General features: G+C 32.3%; 3 protein-coding genes across 6 annotated transcripts; 2 read left to right on the forward strand and 1 right to left on the reverse strand.

Annotated features, from left to right (window-relative positions):
- Positions 1-536: 536 nt before the first annotated feature.
- Positions 537-5,888, reverse strand: LOC123677616 (protein FAN-like). Its single transcript, XM_045614253.1, has 11 exons — positions 5,653-5,888; positions 5,153-5,585; positions 4,914-5,096; positions 4,490-4,561; positions 4,232-4,434; positions 3,457-4,085; positions 2,807-3,007; positions 2,495-2,747; positions 1,166-1,396; positions 774-1,111; positions 537-720 (listed from the first exon to the last, which is right to left on the reverse strand). The coding sequence occupies exons 1-11, from the start codon at positions 5,664-5,666 to the stop codon at positions 623-625; spliced, it is 2,655 nt and encodes an 884-aa protein (XP_045470209.1). The 5' UTR covers positions 5,667-5,888; the 3' UTR covers positions 537-622.
- A 239-nt stretch (positions 5,889-6,127) lies between these two features.
- On the forward strand, positions 6,128-7,869 carry LOC123678106 (probable 26S proteasome non-ATPase regulatory subunit 3). Its single transcript, XM_045614910.1, has one exon. The coding sequence runs from the start codon at positions 6,239-6,241 to the stop codon at positions 7,715-7,717; it is 1,479 nt and encodes a 492-aa protein (XP_045470866.1). The 5' UTR covers positions 6,128-6,238; the 3' UTR covers positions 7,718-7,869.
- Positions 7,870-9,808: 1,939 nt separating this feature from the next.
- Positions 9,809-26,750, forward strand: LOC123677682 (extensin). Of its 4 annotated transcripts, XM_045614352.1 has the most exons (6): positions 9,809-10,332; positions 10,391-10,993; positions 11,591-11,758; positions 17,897-18,196; positions 25,154-25,590; positions 25,720-26,750. In XM_045614352.1, the coding sequence occupies exons 2-6, from the start codon at positions 10,424-10,426 to the stop codon at positions 25,877-25,879; spliced, it is 1,635 nt and encodes a 544-aa protein (XP_045470308.1). In that variant the 5' UTR covers positions 9,809-10,332; positions 10,391-10,423; the 3' UTR covers positions 25,880-26,750. The 4 variants fall into 4 exon arrangements, with proteins under 4 accessions (XP_045470308.1, XP_045470306.1, XP_045470309.1 ...); XM_045614350.1 differs by having other exon boundaries at positions 25,154-26,750; XM_045614351.1 differs by having other exon boundaries at positions 9,813-10,332; positions 17,912-18,196; positions 25,154-26,750.
- Positions 26,751-27,994: the final 1,244 nt, after the last annotated feature.

Here is a 27,994-nt window from a genome sequence, read left to right on the forward strand (position 1 = left end):
TCTTGAAAGACTTATTGGAATCTAATATATGAACGAAATCATAAAAAAATATAGTTCTAATTTAAAAATTATGATCAAATTTTGTTCACAATTTTTTGCATAATATTTGAAACACCCTGTGATAATATTCCTCAAATTCAAGAGATTCACAATATTCGTACATCATTTTACTTCCATAAAGTGAATCGAGTTTATGCATAGGATATTTTATAGTAAAAATAATTCACATAATACAAACTATGGAAAATATCTTTTTTTCAATATTTTGAAAACTGTTAGGACTAACGCAATAGTTTGAAAAATGAGAATGAAAATCTTGATAATATCTAAGAAATAATTTTTTTTTACAAACCTGTTTTTCATTACTTGTATAACAGGAAGTGCCAGAGCTTAGGAAATATAATATTTTAGCTGAATAAGAAATCATGAACAATATCATATTCTGCATTTTCTCCAGAAACATCTAATAGGTGAATTAATAATTTATTTGGGTCTCTCGTTAGAAAAAGATTGGGAGAAAGAAAGAAATGTAGATATAGAAATGTAAATATAGAATTTTAATAAAATACACTATATATAAAAATTCAAAAATCCAATCATATATAGTAAGGAATAACACAGTTCAGCCTTTATTTGGGCGCCAAACTTTTACTTGATGATCTTCCCCTCCACTACATATAAATGATTCGTCTTTAGCAATATCTACTGTAGTAACTGCACCTAATAATGAATAAAAATGAAGTATTTACTATCCTATAAAATAAATTTATTACCTTTATGTGATTTGAATTCATAAAGCATCTTCACTTCAACAATATTCCAAATGAGTAAACGACCATCTTCACATCCTACAATGAGAAGATATTTACTCCATTTCATTGATGTTAAACCAGCATTCAAAGATTTCCTGAACACTGCCAATCCAGTGGTAGTATCTATGATTTGAAATACTTTATCCATTCCTCCTAGTGCTAATTTAGTCCCATCTGGACTATAATCGATGCATTTTATGCAAGAATCCACTTTATACTTTTTGTGCAAAGAAAAGTCTGATGTTTTCCAAATATAAAGTTCACCATCTTCAGTACCAACAGCAAGATGTACATTATCCCTTAAAAAATAGGTAAAATAAATAATCATTGGAATATTGGGAAGGAAAACTTACTGGTCAAATACTAAACAGCTAACTTGACTATTGTGATCAAGTTGTTTATAAAGACATTGAATAGGTTTAATAACACCATCTGTATTCAAACCCTTCCATACTTTTACAGTACAATCTCCACTACCGGATACTAGAAGATTAGAAGTTTCACCCCAAGATAGAGATGTTATGGCATCTTCATGAGCAAATACTGTTTCGGTTATTTTACCATAGTCTAAGTCATATAATACTCTAGAACAGATTTCAAATGAATGAGATTTCTGAATAAAAAGAATAATAAAAAATCAAAACATAATGGACATACAACAAGTAGGTTAGATTAAAGAAGGGGGGCTGATCATCCGACCTCACATGCATTTTGACCTAAAGATCTATTGTGCATCCCAGAGAGAGCTACATCCATCACTTGTTCCGGCTTTAAAAACCAAGAGCCAAGTTGTTGTAGCTTTTTCCAGTGAACAACTACACATTAGCATGGCAAGTGTTAGGCTGTCTCAGTGTCTCAGATATGTGTTCCCATATTTTACAATCAATTAAGAACTTAGAATTTATCTTTTAAGAGTATGAAATTCTTCTTGTTAAAATTTATCATAACTGTCCTTGATACTCACGCAAAGTGGAGCATTATCTTTCATTTAATTCGTTTACAGGGCTCAATTTTATTTTTTCATCTAAAGTGTATTTATGATTTTCACAAAAGATTAAAGTAGAAAATGTTACATAAGGTCCATGGTGAAAAGACATGGTCAAAAACACGTGCTTGGAAGTGCGAGGAAAGAAAACATCATAGTTGAAGGTAATGTTGATAGTTTTTTCAATCATTGAAGTGTTGTCCACTCAAAATTTTTGTCAAAAAAACATTATCTGAGTGTTATGTGATATTTGATAGTAAAAATATTTTGGAAAATAACTAAACTTGAAAAAAATTATTGATTTTGCAACACAATAATGCACCATGTGACAAGTTTTTATTGTAAAAGAATCTCTGGCTAAAAACTCTTCAAAATCCATCAATGAATTAACTTTACTTTTCTGAAATAAGAGTATTCAATTCAAATTCAAATTATAAACTTCTGAAATTGGTACTGTGAAAATAGATATAGAATCTTATTTGTCTTTATGTTTGTATATTCGGCAACCGAATAAAAGCTATATATATATATATATAGAATCTTATTGCACATTCAAATTTCAGTGTTAAGTTTCACACAGAAATTCAAAGTTTGAAAGTATCGAAGTCTTTCATAGAAGTTCTTTAAAATCTGTCTTAAAGTTTTATTTATCAACCAGGAGTTTGATAAAGGTGAAACAACAATTTAGGAAACTCACATTTGATTGTCCCAACTGCCCACGACTAATATGTTGAGATTTGGCAACTGCACACAACTACTTAGTGGCATGTGGCCTATATTTGCACTCCGAATCTGTCTTTTAGACTCGATAGAAAACACTTTCAGTTTCGAATCATGTCCAACTGATACAATATTATTCTGGTCCTTAGCTATGAAAATAGCACCAACCGTATTTTTATGAGTGCTGAAGCAAACAATAGCTTCGATTTCAGACATGCTCAACCATTTTTCTAAAATGAATATATATAATTATTTCCACCGATTATTTTTTACAATATTTTCGACCAACCTTGAGGAGTTGCCTTTCTTTCAGAGTCAAAAGGCTCTTTAAATAGTAGTAATTTCGATTTTTTCCTTGGATGTGGTACAGTGAATACTTGTTTCGGTATCTGCCCAAATTCCATGATTTGCACCTCCAAAGCATGTCTTTGATTCAAGTCGGTGATCAAATCTAGATTAACATTTCCTTCATAGCACAGATAGTAAAAAACTAAAAATAAAACTTCAAATTTCAGGAAAAAAATGGATTTTCAGTTTTTATTTTAAGCTTTGGACTAAGATGTCTAAACTACTTAAGATTAAAGTGGCAACTTTTGAAGGAACCAGCCTTTTTGTATTTTAATGGTGTTAGTCCCTTTTCACTTAATTTCCGCTTCATTTTTTATGGCGCTCACGTCGTCTTTCCTTCAATATCGTTTTGAGATTAATGAAAATCAGCTAATGGCTTTTGACAGAACAAATGAAAATTTTAAAATTAGGCTGTTGATTGGTCAATTCTTTATATAGCGCCAAAATAAGGACCCATGCTAAGCCAAGTCCCAGAATTATCTCAAACAAAATCTAATCATGTGAACATACCAATATTTTTAGACATCTGACTTTGAACCTCAGGCATGTCAATTGTCACTTGTAAATTCCATGAGCTAAACAGATACTTACGATTATTGGCTTTTTTGGCTTCTTCACCCTGTTGCTTATAACCAAAAATAAGATCTATCCAATTATGTAAATTATCTGAAACTAAATCGCTTTCTAATGCATCCCTCAATTTCTGCACCAAATCCTTAGCATTTGTTGCCCATGGTGGGAGCTCGACATCACCAACTTTCATGCCATTATATCTATATCCAAAATTGATTCCCATGTTGTTAACTAAGAATTTCCCTTCTTGTGTTGTGTCATAAAATTCTGGTATCAATTCCTTGAAGTCTGACATATTGTTGAGACAATTTTTATAAACATCGGATAAGGAATTAAACATCCTGTCTGGATGGTCGAACCTGCCACTTTGGAGACACAGAACGTAGTGAGGATACAATCTAGCTAAATAAAATAATACGAAACCTGGCGTAGAGTAATGTGATCCATATAGGAATTTATTGTCTGCCATCTCTTCATAACGTTCTATGAGCTTCTGAAGTCTTGAGGGATTCAATGCACCCACTGGTTTGGAGAGGTCTCTATAGTTTTCAGTATTATTAAGATCAAGTTTTTCACTGGAATAATTTGATATGATCCATGGGAAGATAGGATACTGTGTAAGATCGTTGATTGTGCGGTCTCCTAAACTAGAATGAATTGAGAAAATGAATAATGAATATTCAAAATTTATGGACTACTCCTATTGAAACCCTACCTCTCAACTCTTTAAGTGAAATCTGACATACAAATTTAGATGTGAACTTTGATGAACACAAAGTTTGAAATATCTCACCTGTTAATATATAATAAATACTCATAGTTAGAAATAATGCCATTCTGCCATTGAAGAGTCATAACTCTGGGGGTAATTTCGCTCAATTTGAACTCAGGTTGTTTTATGAGTTCATCATGAAAATTATCTCTTTCCTTCTGACTTGAAAATGAAACGTAAATATGTGGTATGAGGCTATTTTCATTGGAGTAAATTTCTAAGCCCTAGGAAATATATTAGTAGTTGGCAAGTAGTATGAAAATCAATAATTTTTCTTACTGTATGACGAAGTAGAAATCTCCTCTTAAGAATCTGTTTTATACTGTTAAGATTTATTTTGATAACAGGATGCTAAAGAACAAAAAAATTAATAAAATATGTTACATCAAGAAAACTACTAGTTTAACTAAAACTGAAAAACAAATTTTAAGGAGTGAATCATTATTACATATTTTGAAAAGAGATTACAGATATTCCACAAACTTTTTTAATTAAATTAGTTAGTCTAAATGAAACAAAATCATTCATTGAATTCTCTAAAAGTCTATTAAAAACTTATTTGTTTTTAAAACTGCATAATTTTCATAGAATAGTTTAATTAATGAATAATAGAATCCTTATCACTGTAATGACACAAAGAAAATTAAAATTTTTATGTTCAAATTAATCATGCTAAGGATAAGAATTGATAAACAAAACTCACTGACTCAACATTATTATAAGGCTGGAAAAATATCCTTGAAGTTGACAGTAAAATACGTCCTGGATTCACCACTAAAGGAGTCACTTTATCAACTTGCGTTTCTAATATAACTTTTTCATATAAATCTAACCAAAGTTGATCAAAACTAACTCTTGCTTGTCTTGAATGAACTATAGTAGCTATCTGAAAATATTGATTTTTCTATTGAAAAAATAAGTACTAAATTTGAATTTTTTCACCATATCAATTTGTTCTGCTGCTGGCAGACTACTGGCTCTATGCAACTGACATATTTGAGGTAGACAATTAATTATGTTACCATACTTCAAAATGAATAAAAAATTAGCTGGTCCTTGATAAGCATATGGAGCTATTATATTGCTCTCAAACATTTCAATGTATTCTTTTGAATTCACAGCCAGTACATTCTTACTGTCAATAAATTTTGAACTACCTTTCCAGTGCTCTATAACAGTACAATCTTTCAATGGTATTTTCAGTAAAGGTTTAGTGATATCTTTCGGATCAAATACTAAAGATTTAGAACACATTTTCAATCTACCATCCTGTTTTTTAGAATCATAAGAACGTTTTGTTGTTCCTGCGGGTATAAAAATAACACTGAAGTCCTCAAAATATATTTCTCCAGGATCCAGCTGTAGTAGAGAAAATCTGAAATAACACATATTCATACACGCTTAGATTATAATTTAGAATGTACAAATCCAAAATTATTTACCTTTCTTTATCCATTTCAGAACTAGCCCTGATTTGATTCTTAGGAAATCTGAGATATATTAATAACAAAGACAATCATAACTAGTTGTTAGGTTCCTAAATTAGAAAACCAGACCAAAATAAAATAAAACTTATTCATTGGAATCTAATGATGTTACTGTGTATAAGAGAGAATTGTTTATTACAAAATACTAAAATAGTATCTAATATTTCAAATATGACATTTATATATTTGTTTGAGACATAGACTAATAAAAATTGTGTTTATTATCTACTTATCTATGTTTATTTATGAAGTTTGTGGTTGAGGGAAATAAGTTCAATTCCATACAGAAAAAATTTTTTTCAAATATAAGAATAGACCATATTCGTATTTATATTACTTTAAACTGGTTTTGATGTTTTTCTAGTTCCCATCAGTAATAAATATTTTTAAAATTTAATTTTATTCTGTGAAGTAGCTGTCATCCTAAGTCAGTGTCAAGTAAATTTGAAGATTTGACAATTTGACATTCATATTTCGATAGTCATCACAATCTCGCAAAGCTCTTTTATTGTTGATTCGAAAATTCTTATAAGTTTGTAAAATGGTCGTTGAAATACAAGATGTTGAAATGAAAAATGCTGATAGTCCACCAGGTCTAGAAGCTGGGGACTCCAAAAGAGATATTGATCTCCAAAGTCTCTTAGAACTTAGAGAGCAAGTAAGACAAATTGAAAAGGGAGTGAGTAACAAGGAGAACCGTTTCATTTTGAGAGTTTTGAGATGCTTACCGAATACCAGAAGAAAGTTGAATGGTGCTGTTCTAAGAGGACTCATCACACAAGTTTATCCACAGTATGAAAGAGATATAATGTTGTCCTATGTCGAAGATAGTTCAGGAGGAAATGAAATGGAGACACAAACTCAGAGAACGAGATCTGCAACCAAAACTCCTCTGCCTGAAGTAGATACTTATATTCATTTGTTGATTCTGGTTCGTTTAATTGACACTAACAATCTAGATGATGCAGCAAAATGCTCAGAGTTGTTAATGGGAAAAGTAACTTCGCAAAACAGACGTACTTTGGATCTAGTTGCTGCAAAGTGCTATTTTTACCACTCCCGAGTGGCAGAATTGACTAATAGACTTGACACTATAAGGTCTTTTCTTCATGCTCGTTTAAGAACTGCAACTTTGAGAAATGATTTTGAGGGGCAAGCAGTACTAATTAATTGTTTATTGAGAAATTATCTTCATTATTCGTTGTATGATCAAGCTGATAAATTAGTAAGTAAATGTATCTTCCCAGAAACTGCTAGTAACAATGAATGGGCAAGATTTTTATATTATCTAGGAAGAATCAAAGCTGCCAGACTTGAATACAGTATTGCCCGAAAACATTTGGTCCAAGCAATGCGTAAAGCACCCCAAAATGCTGCCATCGGTTTCAGGCAAACTGTCCAAAAGCTTCTGGTTGTTGTTGAATTATTACTGGGAGATATACCCGAGAGACAAATATTCAGAGAAGCTAGTGTGAGGCATTCTTTAGGACCGTATTTTCAACTTACTCAAGCTGTACGCATGGGCAATCTACAAAGATTTGGTGAAGTATTGGAGAATTTTGGTCCACAGTTCAGACTAGATCATACTTACACACTTATTCTACGTTTGAGACACAATGTTATCAAAACAGCTATTCGTTCCATTGGATTGTCCTACTCTAGAATATCTCCCCAGGACATTGCAAAGAAATTAGGTTTGGATTCAGCTGAAGATGCTGAGTTTATAGTAGCCAAAGCAATAAAAGATGGTGTTATTGAAGCTACTTTAGATCCAGAAGGAGGTTATATGAGGAGCAAGGAAAGCAATGATATTTATTGCACAAAAGAGCCTCAGTTAGCTTTCCACCAGAGAATATCTTTCTGTTTAGATTTACATAACCAAAGTGTCAAAGCAATGAGATATCCACCCAAAGCTTATGGCAAAGAACTAGAATCTGCTGAGGAAAGACGTGAGCGCGAACAACAGGATTTAGAGCTAGCTAAAGAAATGGCAGAAGAAGATGAAGAGGGCTTTCCTTGAGTTTTAAATAGCTACTTCTTCAGTTATATCATTGGATACTTAAACAAATATATCATCAGTTTGTATCTCAAATATTTTGGAAATATTAGTCCTAAAAATTGCAAAATAATCTGCAGTTGTGTTACTATTTGCTAAATATAAGGATGCTTCTATTACTTGTTTCACTTCAAATCCATGTGATGAATTATTGTATCAGTAGCAGAAGCAATAATATCAAATAAATAAACTGTAAAAAATGTTAATTTATAATTTGCAAGTTCTAACAACCCTTTGCTGGAGAAAATTTAATGCTTATAGTTTATCACATGAGCGGGTTGTTTCACATGTGAATAATAAATAAGCTGCAACAAGATCTGCTCTGTAAGAATTAATTATTTTTTCCTATGTGAAAAAACCGGCCTATCATCTGGAATTAACTAATATACCAATTCTATAACAAAGTTGATTTAAGCCGCACTATAGACTAAATACCTCTGAATATGATGAAGATAATATATTCAGGACCGGCAAATCGGACATTTTGCCGGGCCGCAAAGTAAGTTAATGAAACAAGACATACTTTTTGACAAAAAAATTTTTTCTTAGTGAAAATACCACTTAGCAGTAAAATAAATAAATTGCCAAACAGCAATTTTATTGATATCGAATAAGGGCTCTCAACTAGTTGTGTAAATACAAATAGGTACTAAAATGCACCTTTAAGAGCTTTGTCGTCTTTCTACTATAGTTTACCGTACTTTCAGAAAATTAAGGGCTTTTTTGATGAAATCGGCAAAATGTCCTTTGATAAATTTGACAAGATTTGAAAAAAACCGAATAATTGCGCTCAAATATATAGATATAGCTTATTAAATCGAAAAACTTTGAGAAGTATTTAGTATTAAATGGTTTTTTCACAGTGCCCTCATCGGTCCAAAACAATTAGACAGAAAGTATAGAGAAAGATTCCTCAATAATATTTAAAATAACCAATGAAGTTCCAATCTGTATATTTCGCGCTCCCCTATTTGCACGAGTTTTTTACGATTATCAAGCTTGTCGGCATTATCTCTAAACTTCATCCCGTTTAGTAGTCGGCTTCTTATGGTGTGGGATATTATTAAAGCGTCTTCTTTGATATTTCAAAAATGAAATCAAAGTTTCCACCAACCCAAAAGTGTAGTACTGGACCAAGGTTTCTTTTACATATTTCTAAACTACCTTGGTTCAATAAAAAGAAGTTCTGGAGGAAAGTAACGGTCACTTTTCCACAAAAAATATCACCCTGTGTAGATTTGCATTCAAAATTAGCATATCACATGATGAATTGATGAAAACTTTAAATTGTTATAGGACCTTTTCTCAATGGTCCGAGGAATCTGTAATTTCCGTTTGTATCTCCAATTTCAGGAACACCTTGTATAGTCGAATTCAAAACTGAGATCTTCACAAATAAATTGCAATTTGAATGAAACACATTTTAATTTGTACAACTCAGCCCAGACAATTTTTCTTTGAATCTGGATAACTCCGGTGTTGAAATATTGTGACGAGAATAATACAAAAAACCGATGACGAATGCAAAAACCACAGATGGCAAAACAAGGGGCGACGCCGTCTAAGTGGATAGATAAAGGAAAATAATAAACCTCGGACATATTATTATTATTATTATATACGACCTCGTAGTGCAATAAAAATAATCATCTTGAAAGTAATAAACTCATAAACCGTAAAAGGCTCCAATTTTTTACAGTCGTGCCGATTTCAAAGAAAAGAAAAATTATTATTGGTTCATTTTATGGAAATAATTTCGTTCTTCGTCTTTGCGCGAATTCTGAAATTTTATAGTTTGGAAATCTAGGGGGCGAGCATAGACCTATTATATTAGGTCAATGGGGGGGGGGGTATTTAACCCACAGAACACTAAATATATATACCCCCTCATTATCAAATATATATACCCCCCTCATTTCTACGTCCTTGTAATGGTCCTCATTACTTGTAAAACAAAATTTATTTCTGTGGTTTCAGAAATTTCACAGAGATGTAATGCATAGGCATACATAAGAATGCATAAGAGGGAAATTAGGTCAGCGTCTGTTGAATTATTTACAGTTTCAGTCATAAATCAAGGGAAAATTATATTATGAAACGATTGGATTGAACAAATTTGAATTATTTTTCAATATAAAATTTAATGATTAGGATATGAGTAACAATATTTTTACAGATGAAAATATGTTAATTTGAATTTGACAATTTTGGCGCCTCAATAAATGATGTTGATAGTTGCTCAGTGGAATCTTGTGATAATTATTCTAGATTTGTGGATGCAAGGAAGGATTGATAGAAACATTAAATTTTAAGTGAAAATAACATATATTATCAAATAAATTCTGATAAAGAAGTTGGAACTGATGTAATTCGTATAAGAATTATTCATCCTGGAAAATTGGAATGCTTGTTGATCAAAGAGTCATACGACTTTATTCCTCTGTCAGTAGACATTCGTCCAACAAATCTGTATTTTCCAACAAGCAATTTTAGTTTTAAACAATATTGTGATATATTTTGCCTATAAAATGTCTGACTGAGTAAGAAGTGAAACAAATTTTATTATGAATGCATCTGATGTAAGTTGAACATTTAAGGTTATGAAACAAATTGAATTATTTTTTTATAATTTTGTAGCAACCTGTATTGTAATTTCAATGAGTTCTGGAGATGGTGTGTAAAGAAGATGTGTTATTATGGTTCAAAGACTTGGACAGTTATAAAAGGATAGATGTATTATATGATTTGTTAAATATGTGTCTCCCTTTCGAATTACGGTTTCTAGGAAGTTGTGTGGAGGAAATTGGTAAACATACGTATCAGGAGCTTCGTGGTCCAGCTCTCTTAGCTAATGATTATGAAAAATTAACTAAAGATACATCTTTGAATCAAAGTCTTCTAGATGATAATATTAGACATCGTGTATTAATATATTTATCACTTCTAAGTAGTAGGAACTACACTGTAGCTAATTGGTTATATAAAAATTTTTTGAGGACAGAGTGTGTGGAAGAATTTCTCCTTAAAACTAGTGTAAAAAGTGATAATTTACTCAGTGAATTTTTATTATTGTATACAATGGCATTACATCATCCTGCATTTACTTTTGAACAGAAATTGTTTTTTGGTAATCTATTGAATCGTTTGGTGGACTATAAAGAACATAAGAACAGGTTCTCACCTAAACCAAGCATGTATGGATATCCTCCAGGGTTTGGATTTCCTTCATTCAAGGCAACGGTAAGTTTCCAATATATTATTTCCTTCCACTTTATCAAAATTTGTGTTAACTTAGATTGATCCTTGAATGACTATGTGTGAATATCAAAATATTTTAATTAGAACAATCACAATTTTGCCTACTAAAATAATTGGAGAAGTGTATTTTGATAATTGGATTGAAATTTTATTTGGATAAATAGTAATAGATTTCATTTCAATTTTTGCCTGAAGAAGCATATTTTTGATGAATAATAAGGACTTTGAGACTTTGAACCTGTATTTCAAAATTTTCTCTCATAAAATACATTTCAGACCATTCTGAGCAACTATGGTTTTGTTTCTATGAGTCGCCCAGAAACTCTTGTGAGAGGAAAAATTTGGTGTGAGTGTTTTGTTTGGGCCATAGGTGATCCATATCTCACATTCTGTTTCTCCGATTTTGATGAAATTTTGTATGGAACCTCAAATTGGTTTGAAAGTAGTTCCATAGAAATTCAAGTTCTTTGCATCAATTTCATTTATTCAAATATTTAAAACTATCATTCTTCTTGGTGGATCACCATTGCAATATTCACTATGAAGATATTTCATTGAATGAATTTAATATCTCTTCAGGTGGTAACAGAAAATCCTTCAATACCTGTCAAAGCCAACATGACCATGTCTTATGGTGACTTGAAAATACCTTTGTCTAGTCTTCATCCTATGGTGCCACCTCAGCAGCCCCTGGATTATACTGCCACTATTTGGAATCGTCCAGGAGTCCACTGCGGAGCACCAGAGGTATGATAAACTTAGAAATAAAACTAACAAAAAAATCACATCAATACAAAAAGGATATATTCATAAAGCAGGCTGAAAAGGTACATTAGTACCTTAGTACCATTAGTGCCATAGAAAATTTTTTACAAAAAAAATAATTAAAATCAACAAAACAGATTATTCTTAATTTTGTTATATTGATTATTTTTTTGTGAAACATTTTCTATGGCATTTTTTAAGCTATGTTCTGGTGAAAAGATAATTGAAATAAATCAGTCGTATTGCAGATTAATAGTATTGACAGTGGCGTAGCTATCAAAGTACAAGGTGATCCATAAACGGCGCCCTTATAATTGGGAGTCCTTGATCTAGAATATTTTTCTTTATAAAACTAAATAATTATTTTTCATTTGCAATTGATTATCTAGCTACGCCATTAGTATGCCAAATATTATTTTAGGAATGTAGATCATATAATTATAAAAAGTATCTGTTGAAAAGAACCATAGGAAGTAGTTGTATCATATTAATAAATAGAGTACAGTCTCGATTATCCAAAATAATGTGGACCAAAGTGATTTTGGATAATTGAAATTTCGGTTAGTCCGAATTTTTTTTGGGATAATAGGAGTTTACTTTTATTGCTCTGACACTGCATTTTATAAAATATTTGAGAATAAAACTACACTGTCTATCGGCTAACCAAAACTTTTCGCATTTTAGACCGTCGTATTGCCGTGAAACCCCGAAGGGGAACCACCTAGGAGTATGGGTGAATCCCAGATGCGTTTCGTATAATTCAAATTTTTTCTGTTAATCGGGATTTTTTTTTTAATAGTTTGTTTCGGATAAAACAATCGCGATTCAGATAATCAGGATTGTACTGTAATTACAATTGATAAAAAAATTTCAACATTCTGCACCTGTAAGCATTAAAATTTCTTTCACGAATATTATAATTATTTTGATCCCATCATCATAATTAGGAACCTTTTTTCATCATTATTTGAAATTAATGGTTGTTGTAGGTTATGAAACTATTTTTACATTGCTCATGTAAAACATAGAAAAATTACCCATTTGAAATTATTATACTATCTCCAAGTCCAATTATCCTTTTCATTCAATGATTTCACTTCTGTACATTATTTAATGTTTTTTTAGTTTTAATTAAGCAATTCAATCAAAACTTCCGGGGTAGCATAAGGAATATTTTCAACTACTTATTCAAGGATAAAATACTCAAGAAATATTGGTTATCATTTCTGACGCTGAGATGAGCCGTTGTTGTTTGTTATTCCTCCGCAAAGTTACCGATATTTCCGTCCTTTAAGGAATTTCAAACATCAAAAAGCTGAATGAGGTATCACAGTATCGGGGTGTGTATTGGTGAAGTTGGATTGAAAATTGAAATCAGGATTTTATTGGTTTATTCTGCTAACCGGACGACAAAAATTGATTCAAAATATCCAACATCTGCAAAAAACGATAAGAACTAAACGTAGGCTGCCGAAGATTCACATACAACAAGAAACAGAATGATGGCAAATAAACTATCTTCATTCTCACTTTACCAATGGCGTACCATTGAAAGTTGGTAACATGCAGAAAATAATTCAAAATGGATAAAAGTGAGTCCTCATAATGCAAAAAAACATTTCATCCAAATAAGGCAGTGCGATATCCGTGTACGCCTATTGACTCTTAGAAGGCTAATATGCAATAGCTGTTCTGGATGTACAGCATCCGAAATTAAATGTTTGCTTATGAAATCGGGAGTATTAAAGTTTAATTGCGTAAAATGACGAAATTACCAAAATGCTGTTATTCTTCTGAACACAATGAAGGATAAGGATAAATAATTGCGCAAAATGCCGGAATTACAAAAATGCTGATATTCTTTTTGGATCTGTAATTGTTGCATGTCCAACAAAAAAAGGCATTGGAAAAATCTGTTAAATAGAGGTTGAATGACAATTATGAAATCGAATTAACTAAAATGGGACAACCCAGAATTAAGATTGTAACTTGAAGCAGAACATGTCGGCTGACAAAATAACTAAGAGTATCATTGAACAATATGACTTACAAGATAATATACAGACAACATTTATTAGTAAAACAAAAAAGGGCTGTAGTACAATTTACTATGTTTGTTCCGCTGCAGCCTTTTGGCAGATTATGAAGAAAAAACTTTGCATTGGATGAGAAAGACTACCAGTCTATGAGGATCTGGATGTGCCAAGATGATATAAATGCCAGGTTTCCTACCATAGAATAAATAAATGCCGCAATAGACCAGTTTATACGATTTGTATGGGAGAACATGAAAAAAGTAACTAAATTTTCCGTTTGCACAGTCGATGTAGCAGCATTTCGCAGACGAATATAATATCTGCAATCAGCTATCAGTTCTTTGTAAGCTTATATCTTGTTAGGGCCTTGGTCCTCAACTTCATCATGTTTTTCACGGTTGGGGTTATCCAAGGAGCAAACTGCTTAGAAACTCTCGATTCAAAATATGGGGCATGTAGGGCGAATAGGTCTGTAAAACAACGACAAAAATTGGAGATCTTCAAGTCAATATCAACAATACAGAGAACATCATCAAAACATGCACCAGAAAGGTTCGACAAAAAGTCCTGCAGTTCAAAATTACGAAAATCACGATAACGTATCAACTCTGGCCTATTAATCTTTTTTTTTAATTTATCTTGCAAAATACACCCCTATGGTCAGACATGGAATGATCAATGACCCCAGAATTAATTACCAATTCAGGCCTACTAGAACAAATCACATCAAGCAGAGTATGGGATGTGGCCATTATGTGTGTTGATTCATCGATTAGCTGTTTCAGACCATAAGATTCCATGCAATCAGTAAAATTGCTCACAATCAGTTGATTTTCGTTTATGTCCCCGGCGATAATTACATGATCATAGTTTGAGGATATCATTGATAAAAAATCATCCAAATATTAAAGAAAATTTGAAATACTACACGCGGCTGTTCGATAAATACATCCCAGCAAAAGAGTTTCCTTGTCCAATCTCAGCCCGACGCAAATATGTTCTTAAGTAAAAAAATGTTGTATTTGGTATATAGATCTTCGGTGAAATAAATTTTAAGATATGGAATACTTATTTGGGGAGAGTTCATTGGAAGCTCTGACTACAATTCAGAACTGTATACTCAAGGTTATTTGAGTATATATGAAAGATAGACGATACCCTATCAGACTTCTCTATGGGGAAGACATATGCAATATCAGATACTGTACTTTCATACACTGCTGTTGTTTATGCATAAGAAGGAATGTTTAAAGAAACCTATCTCACATGATATCACTTTTCGTAGTGTAATAAACAGATTGCTGCAGGTGCCTAACACCAGTAAAGATGTACGCTTAAGGTTTGCTTCACGACTGCCCCCAAGAGCATACTATTTAGTACCATTGAGCATTTAAAATATTATAGATCACAGAAAATTTTCAAAGCAATGCAAGGCCTTTATGAATGGCAAGTGTAATTGGTTTATGAGCTGATCGGTTAACTTTTTTTTTGGTTGTGTTTGTAATTGTTAAATTTAGTATGGTTTGAATGGAATTTTCTTTATATTTTGGCGGATACTCTCCACAAGTGTTTAATCACTTAGGTGCATGTTTGAGGATTTAGTATTTTATTATATCGCTCATCCAAAAGAAAAGTGACATATACTTTATTTTTCATATGTTCCTTGTTCTGTAGTTGGGTTTAAACCTGTAGAACATTGTATATATTAAATTGAATAAAATAAATAAATATCTCAAAATCTTGAATTTCTAGATTCTTCCATTGAATTACTCCAAAATAGTTGAAGTTTTCTCTGGAAAATCGTCACGTGAAAGCTTAAATAACTAACTGATAGATGTTGCATGTGTCACTTTCACGTGACGATTTTCCAGTAAAAACTTCAACTATTTTGGAGTAATTCAATGGAAGAATCTAGAAATTCAAGATTTTTGAGATGTGACACTTTTCTTTTGGATGAGCGATATACAGGGTGGCCACTTTTTCAATGGGATTGTATTGGTAACTTTTAAACCATAAGAGTTAGAAGGTCGGTCAAATGGAGAAAAAGTTGCATGCGTAGAAGCATTATCAAGTAGTTCAAACAAATCGAGATTATCAGGGCCGGTTATTGAGACATCATAAAAAAAGTAAATTCTGTCATTTTGATTTTTTCTTTTTTCCCACTTTATTTCAAATATTATCAAAAAATGTTACAGGAATTTTTTATTCGACAGTAAATTGTTCTCAATTTGACGTAATCAGATTTCGTATCCAACGTTTCGTGCTCTCTAGGCCACCCTCAACCTCATTTTTTTCAATACGGACCTGTATATTTTATGACACTTTTCGAAATAACTTTTAACGCTGAATTCAACGATAAATCATACAATGTCATTCAAAGTTGATTTTCAGGTGATTTTGACCCTTATCCAAATTTCTTTGGGTCGGATCTGTATTACATTTAGGTACCTTTAGTTTAATTAACAACATGCAATACATTTCGATGAGAAAATCAAATTACTCATCTTGAACCAAATGGAACATATCAGAATCAAATCAAGAAACAAGTAATAATTATTCACATATTTCAATTCATAATAATTGAACGAATTATCATTTAATGAAAGAAAAATAGAATGATTATTCGAAAGTAAATGAAAATGAATGAAGTAAGTGTTCGAAATGTCCACCATTTTGTAAAATGCATTGTTCCGTTGAAACAAATTACAGAATCGAACTTTATTTTGATATCATTACGATATAAGTTTTGCAAGGCTTGGTATTCAAATTTAAAATCATTGTATTCGCGTATCTTGACTATTTTATTAACATAAAATTGCATTGATAAATTGCATTCACTACAGATCCGACCCAAAGAAATTTGGATAAGGGTCAAAATCACCTGAAAATCAACTTTGAATGACATTGTATGATTTATCGTTAAATTCAGCGTTAAAAGTTATTTCGAAAAGTGTCATAAAATATACAGGTCCGTATTGAAAAAAATGAGGTTGAGGGTGGCCTAGAGAGCACGAAACGTTGGATACGAAATCTGATTACGTCAAATTGAGAACAATTTACTGTCGAATAAAAAATTCCTGTAACATTTTTTGATAATATTTGAAATAAAGTGGGAAAAAAGGAAAAATCAAAATGACAGAATTTACTTTTTTTATGATGTCTCAATAACCGGCCCTGATAATCTCGATTTGTTTGAACTGCTTGATAATGCTTCTATGCATGCAACTTTTTCTCCATTTGACCGACCTTCTAACTCTCAGTTTGGGATTGAGTAAATAAATAAATATTGCAAATGGAATACAGTTATGTATAGATAATCTACCCTATAATCCGAACAATTGGTAAAATGATATGTATAATCCGAACAACCTGAAGAATTCTACAAAAGGCTGTCGTTATGAGCATGAAAAAACTTATTCAAAGAACTCATGACAATTTTGTAAAAAGAAGTAATTGAGAATCCATTAATTGTAATGTTACTCAAAGAATGTATGTTTCTTTTGATGTAGGTGAATATTGTGAGAATTTTTTTACTTTAAAATACATATTTTTATATAAAATACAGCATTTTTTTATGAAAATGTGTTTGTTCGCGTTAGGAATGAATCTATAATACAAAGGTGTTCGGATTATAGATGAAATTCAATTTAATTTCTATAGTCCGAATGATTTGATAAAATGAACGGGTCATGTCAACTTTCTGTTTGTATTATCCATTCATTACATATTTTATGTCTGTGAAAATTAAATAATTCTATAAGGCAAGGTTGGAGATTCTATTGTTTTGTCATAATTAGAATGTACTGAATAATAAAATAATAATGATGAGGAAAATTGTATACCATAGTCATATTTCCACACAATGTGAAATGATCAGATCAATAATGAACCATTATCATTTCAAGCTATCCATTCAAAAGTTTCAGGTACGCAGTTACTTAAGAGAAATAACGAAAAAGAATTTAGTACATATTTTTTATATTCAAAATAAAAATAAAGACTAGTCAAATATAATATCACCTACGAAGATTAATATGTACCTTATTCTTTACTTATGCAACAAGTTGAATCGAAATTTTAACAGGTTAATCGCCTCCAGGTACCACCATTTCCTCCACCACCTTCCATATCGCCGCTAGTCAGCCACGCAGGCACTCCTACACATAGTAGGAGTACGTCACCTCTCCGGACTACAACTGTCAACGTTCGTTTACCCCTTACGGCCAGACCTCCGCCACTACCTAGTGTGGACGTGTTGGCTCCGCCCCCAGTTGCCAGTGTACTTCCATCTCTCTCTCAACCAGTGTCTATTGATCCAGTGTCTCATTCTAGTCTGCCTCCTATGTTCGGCAATTCCACCGATCTGAAGCTTCCTGAAGATGAGGTGAGAAATATGCCTTTTTTTGTTTCAATTTATGTGTTAGGTCCGGTGTACAGTGCATCCCATTTTGGGTGAGACAGCCAGGTTTCTCGCTTGTTATTTAAGATAGAGCCTTGCGGTTTTCACGTTCCTGTCCTACTTTTTCGTGAAATTTAAGTTGGTCTAATCAGATTTTGTATAACTGTTTCCGTTCAAGAGATACAGGGTGATTTTCGAAATTGATACTTTTCGGACCCCTCCTTTATCTCCGAAGTTATTAGAAATAATGCTGAGGTAAAAACTACGCCTGAATCAGAATTCTGCGTAGAATCCAGTGGCGTACTCAATATTTTTTTTCGGGGTATGGTTTTGAAGATTCAACACAAACTTATGTTTTTTTTAATGGAACACCATGTGTATCATTACTTCGTTGAATTCGTTATTTTTTTCCCTTCAAAATGTTATATGACACTATGTAGGTAGGATGTTCAGAAATGTTAAAAAAACACTAAAACATCAAATAATGATGATTTTTTGTTAATGGGCAATGGATTTCCCATAGAAAAGAAGAATCAATAATGATAACAATAATTTATAGCGATGACAGCTAGATCAGATTGGTTTTTTCCCTCCAATGCCTACTTGATAAAACAATGCTCCCAAATGCATAGTAGCCATAATAACTACAAGGATGTTTGTATCATCAATGACCTATTACTTTTAAAAATCAAAAGTAATAATCCCCTTATTGAAACATAGAAAATTCATGGCCCATTTACAAAAAATCATCATTATTTGATGTTTTAGTGTTTTTTTAACAATTCTGAACATCCTACCTACATAGTGTCATATAACATTTTGAAGGGAAAAAAATAACGAATTCAACGAAGTAATGATACACATGGTGTTCCATAAAAAAAAACATAAGTTTGTGTTGAATCTTCAAAACCATACCCCGAAAAAAAATATTGAGTACGCCACTGGATTCTACGCAGAATTCTGATTCAGGCGTAGTTTTTACCTCAGCATTATTTCTAATAACTTCGGAGATAAAGGAGGGGTCCGAAAAGTATCAATTTCGAAAATCACCCTGTATCTCTTGAACGGAAACAGTTATACAAAATCTGATTAGACCAACTTAAATTTCACGAAAAAGTAGGACAGGAACGTGAAAACCGCAAGGCTCTATCTTAAATAACAAGCGAGAAACCTGGCTGTCTCACCGAAAATGGGATGCACTGTACACCAGCTACAAAGTAATTGGGACTCCACGATAGTTTTCAAGCCAGATAGGCACAAATACAATAGATATTGGCTTCCCATATGCATTGCTCCATTACTCCCATTGTATTTCTGTCTTTCTGGATTGAAAACTATCGCGGCTTCCCGATTTATTTCCAGCTCACGTGCAATGCAATTACACAGGGTGATTCACCGCGATGGCCTAGTAGGAGTTTATAGAAAATTGGTCACAATTTTGTGCTGAAAATTTGCATGTTGGGGTTTGAGACAATGATCTTTCTCCTTAAGATATTTTCAGATCTCTTCAACTTCTGGTTATACCGGAAATAGACTACTACTTCCTTATTTCAAATGGTACATATATTTTTGCATCATTAGATGTTATCTCATCTGTTTCGTTTTCAAAAGCTCAGCCATGTATCTGGTGTTCCAAGTTCGAGTGCCCATTTGAATTGTGAAAATTAATGATTCTACTATGCTGAAATATTATTTCAATTGATATTACTAGTAGGTATAAACAGATAAATGATGACAACTGGGGTATTTAGGAATCAGAATTTCATGGAGATTATGACTATGATATAAAAATTGGGCATTCTCATTTGAAAAAACAGGGTGGTATCGTGTTTTACCACTTTCGAACATGCCTGTAAAGTAAAAAATAATTTGAGCTTATTCGCTGAGTTCAGTTGATTCTGTGAAAATTTGAATAATAATAATCTTTACTTCCTGATTGGCAAAGTAACATTGCATAGGAAGAGTCAAAAATACATATTAAAAAAAATATATATAAGGCTATTTTGTGTTTTCCTTGTGTTGTTGTTATTTTCAGTTCTCTACGATTGAATATATAGCAGTGACGGGTCAGTATTCCTTCTCTCTTGAATACACCCTTGCATGAATCCCTATATCTCATACCACATATTGTTTTTACTGCTTGTTTTCGAGTTGTGACTATTTTGTTCTGTAATACGCTATTTCCCTAGAATATTATTCCATACAACATCACAGACTGGAAAGAGGCTGTGTACAGTGTGCTATTGTACTCTTCTGAACATGGTTTTTCATTGCATTTAATGTATAAATAATAGAATTTAGTTTTTTGTTGAGGCTCCATCTGTTTTTTTCATTTCGAATCTAATCAAATTTCTAGAAATTTCACATCATCAGAAGGAATTATTATTTAGTGTTAGCTGTTCAGGTATTGTGTGGCCAGATTGTTCTGTGTGAAATATAGTACATTCTGTCTAGATCTTGTTTTCTCTTCACTTCTTGGATTTTATTGTTGTTGTTTTCCTTGTTTGTTTAAACTTTCATTCAGTTGAATTTTCTTCCTGAATCTTCAACAAAGTCAATTAATGATATTAATATTCCATTTGTCACATACTCAGGTAATGTATCACTCATTATCAAATCTACAAGTTCATTTTGGACACATATATTAATCTTTTATATATTATAACTGCATACAGTGTCATAAGTGTCACAGGGAACAGGTTTCTACAGCTTATATTCCACGATACATCCTTCTCAGGGCTGTTTCCTGAATATTTAATTCAAGTCTATTCAACGTCTTGTCAGCATTTAGAAATAATCCATTTGTGGTGAACCTGTTTTGGCTTGATTATTATGTCTTATGTATACTTGTATCATAGTATAGGGAAATAAAAACAATCCTTTATTGTCTAACAGGAGAAAACCCAATTACAAGACAATATTTTGTTATAATAATAATTTTTTGTCCATTAAAAATTTTCAACAAAATAATGAAGATCAACAAAAAAATAATGAGTAATAGAAATCTAGCTACCCAATACAATTTTATTTTACAAAATTATAAAGTTTTGAAAAAATAATGACAAGTACATAAATACGTTATCTGGCACAATTTTGAAATAAAGCTGATTTTATTTTATATTTGAAATGACCAATGTAGCACATTTCATTGAATTTTTTACATATTGTATGGATTGGTGCCCAAGTTTGTTCTGACTGATTGTAAGTAGAAGCAAGACTCCCTTCTGCCACTCTGGCGTGGAATATGAAAATTGAGTTTATACAGCAGATCAGGACAGTCTACCAAACCATGTATAATTTTATATACAGGGTGGCCATTTGAAAACGAAACAGACGAGATTACAGACGAAATAAAGTTTTTCGATAGAAATGCTCGGACAGGTCGATTTCTGTTTCGAGGGGGACAACTTAAGATGTAGGTTACGGACGCATAGCGCTTCAACCCTTGCTACTACAACCCTCACCCCCAAATTTTGAATAGGGAAGATGGGGTAAGTGATACCTCATTTGAAAGGTATTTTTATACTGATTTCAGCACAGTAATTGTTTTTTCATTTAATGCATTAGTTCTCGAAATATTCTTAACTAAGTATTTGAAAATGAAGTGGTGTTTTCATGGCACTTGTAGTGTTTTGTGAAAAATCGACATTTTGAGCTTCAAAACAACCATGACTGTGGCTTCCTTCCTAACTAACTAACGCATGAATATTTCGAGAACTAATGCATAAAATGAAAAAACAATTACTGTGCTGAAATCAGTATAAAAATACCTTTAAATTGAGGTATCACTCACCCCATCTTCCCTATTCAAAAATTGGGGGTGGGGGTTGTAGCAGCAAGGGTTGAAGCGCTATGCGTCCGTAACCTACATCTTAAGCTGTCCCCCTCGAAACAGAAATTTCTCGTCTGTAATCTCGTCTGTTTCGTTTTCAAATGGCCACCCTGTATAAAAATGCATGGATAATAAGTTCTTCTACTTTCCAAAGATAAGAAAGAAAATCTTTTTATTAGTATTTCGTTGCTACATCCCTGTACTACCATCCAATTTGTAGGTCATATACTTTATGAATTTTCTCTGGCATGATTCCACCAATTGGATATGTACATTATATATAGGTGCCCATACTAAGGAACCGTATTCTAGTCGTAATCTTACAAAAGAATTGAAAAGTTTGATTAAGCATTCGATGTTCCGAAAGTCATGGCAGTTGCGGAATATTATGCCAAGCATTCTTTTGGCTTGTAGTACAGTTTTGTTCAAATGTATGCCAAAGTTCAGCTTAGGATCAAACCAGATACCCAAATCTTTAGTTTCTGAGCATTGAGTTAGTTGATGGCTATTTATTGAATGCAGGATGTTGAAAAGTATCCACTTTTAAACTAAAAGTTATGTATTTACATTTCTGTATGTTCAGAGGTAACTCATTGGCAGTGCACCAGTTGAACAGACGATCAATGTCTTTTTGAAGCATAGTAATAGTAATAGAAATCTTTATTTCAAATCATCTCAATATATACAAAGTCTACAAGATATGAAATGAAACAGTGTCAAAAGTTTAGTGGTTATTCTCTGGGGTCCATCCCATAGTACTCTTCCAAGCAGTATGGTTCATTTTCCACCAGCAGACCAAATATTTCTCTCTTAAATATTTCATCGCTTTCTATCCTCTGTATTCTCTTTGGTAATTTATTGTACATCTGAAGGCATCTATATTTTAATTGTACCTGTGTTGTTGTTAGTCTGCATTTAGAGTAGTTGTAGTTAAGTGTTCTTGTCCCATATCTATTCTTCATATTTTTATGTTTTGCAAAAAGATGGTTGTTCTTGTGGAAGAATAGTAAGCATTCTTGTATATACATTGCATATAGTGTTAGAATCTTCTTTTGATGAAAAACTCCTCTACATGTTTGGTTGTGTTTCAAATTGCATAATATTCTAATTGCTTTTTTTTGTAAAACAAAAAGTGAAGATAAGTTACCTGAACCATAGAAAACCAGTCCATATCGCAACCTCGATTCTATCATGGCATGATAAACCATTTTTAGTGATTTAGGATTCAAATATGATGCTGTTATTCTGAAGAAATATATTGATGATGCTATTTTCCCTTCTAATTGTGTAATGTGCGTGTTCCACTTCATATCTGCATCAATATAGACGCCCAGAAATTCGGTATTCTCCGATAAGTTAAATTCCTGATTTCCGATTTTGATTTTTTCTGGTTTCTCCATATTGGGTTGAGTGGGCTGAAACAAAATCATTTTGGTTTTTGTTTTATTTAGTAATAAATTGTTGTTTTGAAACCAATTTTCGGTGTATTTTGAGGTCTGCCCTTAAGGACTCTTGCCAGAAGATTTGTGTCATCGATGAAATGTGTTTTAGAAACTTTTTTGTGTCTCCATCCTGATCTGTAAAAGTATTCGGTGTGGAAGGATCTCCTTTATTCTATATAGGATAGATCTTTCCAATGTTCATTTTTGTTGGGATTTCCTCTCAAGACATGCATTTACAATCTTCACCAACAGAATGATGAAAAATGTAGCACATTTTTTTATAATGAAAGGTATTTTCGTATATATTTTTTTTTTGTTTTTAGATTATTAATAGTGATTCTATTTCTTGTTCGGTTACTGGGTTGAAGAACATCGAATTCATAATATAGGATCTTTTCATCAAATCTGTTGGACATAGATTAGTTTTCCCTAGGTTTTTTATAATATTACTGACATTAACGAAGAAGCTGTCAAGTTGGTCAGTGGTTGTCTGATTTGATTTCCTCAAATCATTCTTCTAGCCCAAAATTTCCAATAGTCATCAACCGATCAAGCACTATTGATTCATCTTGTATATCTTAGAATATTAACTAACCTGTCTTTATTATTTTAATAATGATAAGACACTAGGTGGTTAGCAATTCTTTATTGACGTTCTTTATTGCCGTAGTCAAAAAATCATCGTCCGAAAGAAATGAAAATAATATTTAGGACTGAATTTAGTAGTAACATAATCTCTGTATGGAAAATTTGCATAGACCGAAAAATGTTCTGTTTTTTTTTAAATGATATTACTTGAGAATTCAGTTATTTTTTGGGATTATTTCAAGATGTGTGGAAAAGTTTTAGAAAGAACTATTCATTAAAAATAGTTCAATTAATGAGTATATAAGGTGCAAAATGTAACTTCAAAGAATACCGAAATCATCATAAATCGTAGAGGAAAACGAATCAAGATTTTTCAATTCAACACACAAAAATAAAAGAATTCATCTGAGGTCAACCTAAAGGACCAATTATATTAATATTAATAATAATGTTCATTCAAAAAAAATATAAAAAATTAAATATTATGAAAGTAAGGTTATTGCGGCAATGGGAGCTTTATCTAGTTCGAAAATCATTTTCATGAATATGATAACCCTACTATGTTATCTACAATGCTATTAGGCATATTATATCAATAATCAATGGGAGCTTTATCTAGTTTGAAAATCATTTTCATGAAGATGATAACCCTACTATGTTATCTACAATGCTATTAGGCATATTATATCAATAATCAATGGGAGCTTTATCTAGTTTGAAAATCATTTTCATGAAGATGATAACCCTACTATGTTATCTACAATGCTATTAGTTACTGGTGAAACCAGATAGAGCATAAACTAAATTGCGAATTTTTCAGTACAACGATAAAATAACTTCTTGTTCACGCTGAATTTTAAGAGACTCGTATTATCTGCACACCTCATCGGGATGAATTAACAGGCAACAATGATATAATAAATCACATCTACATATAACTGTGATCACCAAGGGACAAGGAAAGGAAATGAAAGGACAAGCGCTCAAAAGCTACTGACGCGAAGTCATTACTTTAAATATTTCCTTAAATTGCTTTATCTTTTGATTTCTCTTGAAAATTGATTCTGTTTTTCTTCTCAGTTGACCCAGTTGCCAGATACTCAAATAACCGACACTCCATGGGTACCACCAAGAGGAATGCTACCAGACAACCTGAAACCGCCAAATGGTCTCTGCTACCCCCCGCAATACTCTCATAAAATACCCGTACCATATCTGTTGGAGCAAATGCAAGCACTGAATATGGAGGGGGAAAACTCCTTACATCACTCGAATTCTTCTAGCAATAGCAGCTTGAACCAATCTCCGCCTGAAACACCTACAGTCATGCCTCACGGACCTGGCAGGGGTCCGGAAAAACCCAGGATGAACGGCATTCCACCACCCCCTCCTCCCACGGCATTTATAAATAACCTGCCTCCCATGTGTGATACTACCCCCCCACCTCCAGCTTTTAATAACTGTACGGTGCCTTATACAAGTTACCCTGCAACCTACAACCAGATGCCTCCTAACAGGTCTATATTTCAATATACAACACAGCCTTACTGCAGACCGCATTTCAATGCTCCATTTCCTAACTATCAGAATACCGAAAACACAATACCACCCTACACAGTTCCTTATGTCTCCATTCTCTATTCTAGCCCCCAATTTGCTCCTAGACAACCGACAGGTTGTTACAACTGCGGGTCCACCGCACACATTGGCCAGGATTGCACTGCACAGAATATCGAGGAGATCACACAGAAGAAAACATACAGTCTAGACTATAATAACGCGATTCGAGATGCAGAGAATAAGTAGAATTCATTTTTTATTAGGTGTGATCAAAACGGATACCATACTGTTTTATTATTTTTGTTTATCCAAGAAGATTGGTGATCTTTTGTAATCTAAGCTGAAATTAATAACATAGCTAGGTGCTTTTTTGAGCGCAAAGAGTGCTCCCATTCTGATTTAGGAAAACTTACAAGTATCATAACCTATTTTGCGCAATGTGACATGTCATTAAATTATGAAGTTTAGAGATATCATAGAATCTAAATCTGTAATACAGTTTTATCAACAAGAAGTGATCAGAATTATTACTAGAGATACTCATAAGTTGCAAATCAATAGTAGAGCTACTAGCAGCTATTCAACGTTTGGTTGGTGCATGTCAATTTTCATGAGAAAAGAAGAATAACAATTTTCATGAATACCTAGAACAGATTAATTACTTCAAAACTCAAATTGCAAAAAAATGCTTGCTTTACTTTCTGAAGAGACAAATTGTTCACATAAATTTAATAAACTTGTGTAGGCAGTAACCACCAGTTTATCAATTCAATATTTCAACTGCACATGTGAGATGTTATGACTTAATTTCCATAGATGTGCAGATATCAAGCATCTTATTCTGCTTTTCACATGCATCAACTATATATTTGAGATCTCCAGAAATAGTTCATGTTCTTGTGAAGAAGTCTTTTATTTTATTTTTAATCCTTAATTTCAGATCGAATTCTTTATGATATTTATTTAGTATTACTTCATGAGATTAATATTTCAACTCTCAAAATTTGACACTATCAGACTGTAATTTGCCAAAGAAAAAGCTTGACCAAACACTAAATTTATCTTATTTTTTTTTTTTTCAAAAGCATAAGTTAATCTTTTTTATGTGATTATCAATGAAGAATTCCTAAATTTTTGGCAAAATAGGTAGTCATCATTGAATTGAATGACTGTTTTCCTAAAAAAAATATCAACTTGAATAAATTTTTTTTATTATTTTGAAATTCTCCAAATTTTATATATTACTCTACGTACTTAACAGTTTATTTTATATTTGTTTTGGTAATGTTAAAATTGGCCACATTTAGAATTTTTACAGTAACTGTATTTGTTGTTTTGTTATTTGTTATATGTGAATTATTTCAGTTGAAATATATTGTTCTGTAATATATCATGATTTGATTGTATATAAAAAATTAGGTATCAAATAGTTATCATATAAATATTGATATATTTCTAATACAATCAGTATGTGACTGATAGTTTACTTGAAATCATTAATGTGAAATAAAAGTTTTCTATTATGACAAGATGTATTTACTTAGAGAAATGAAATACATGACAAATTGAGAACCTAACCACAAACATTTTTATTTTCCTAATGGTGGGTTTATGTCCCGTTTCTAAGAAAAAAATAGTAAGAATTAGAGCGCGTTCACTTGACAAGCGCTCAACGCGCGTTGAAGGCGCGCTGGATAATTGGATACTGTTAACATGGTGCGCGCCTGCCAAGCGCCGAACGTGCGTTACTTCGACCGGCCGTATTCAGTTTGAATTCTAAATTTGTCAAAGATGGAAGTAGAAACGGTTTTAACGGTGATTCTCTAACGACGGCAGCAATGAGGAGACAGAAGATGGAGATATTAGGTACACCCAATTTTTTCATACGGAATGATTGAAAATAAAAGTACAGGGTGTTCCATCTCTGTATATTTCTTGTCCCATAGTGATTGGAAAAATTCCGAGAAACACTTCGAATGATTTTGTTTTGACGTGTGTTTGTAGATTGAACTAGCAACCCCCTAAGAAGGGGCGTTTCAACCCCTCAAAATTGAATAGTGGATTAGGGGTTGAGTGAGCCTTATTCTTTTTGAATAAGGTCTGCCTTTTCGAATCAAATTTTCAAGTTGTTCTCCATTGACTTCCATACAAAAATACTATCTTGACTGAAAACTGTCTCTAACATGGTTCAGCATAATTATAATTATTCGACCTCACTCATTTACAATTCGTTGGCGTAGTCCGTCAAAAATCTTGGGAAATTTTTCCAATGACTATGTGCTAAGAAATATACGGGGGAAATATAAATATATATATATTTCCAATGACTATGTGCTAAGAAATATACATCATACAGAATAT

Source organism: Harmonia axyridis, chromosome 4, assembly GCF_914767665.1.
Source record: "Harmonia axyridis chromosome 4, icHarAxyr1.1, whole genome shotgun sequence".
Lineage (NCBI taxonomy): Eukaryota > Metazoa > Arthropoda > Insecta > Coleoptera > Coccinellidae > Harmonia > Harmonia axyridis.

Coding starts and splice junctions, on each gene's coding strand:
- LOC123677682 (XM_045614350.1), top strand. CDS start 10,424: ATGGTGTGTAAAGAAGATGTGTTATTATGGTTCAAAGACTTGGACAGT. Junction 11,759..17,896: donor TCCACTGCGGAGCACCAGAG/GTATGATAAACT, acceptor AAATTTTAACAG/GTTAATCGCCTCCAGGTACC. Junction 18,197..25,153: donor TGAAGCTTCCTGAAGATGAG/GTGAGAAATATG, acceptor TTTTCTTCTCAG/TTGACCCAGTTGCCAGATAC.
- LOC123678106 (XM_045614910.1), top strand. CDS start 6,239: ATGGTCGTTGAAATACAAGATGTTGAAATGAAAAATGCTGATAGTCCA.
- LOC123677616 (XM_045614253.1), bottom strand. Junction 4,086..4,231: donor TATTTATTATATATTAACAG/GTGAGATATTTC, acceptor AATTCATTCTAG/TTTAGGAGACCGCACAATCA. Junction 3,008..3,456: donor AGCCAAAAAAGCCAATAATC/GTAAGTATCTGT, acceptor TTTTATTTTTAG/TTTTTTACTATCTGTGCTAT.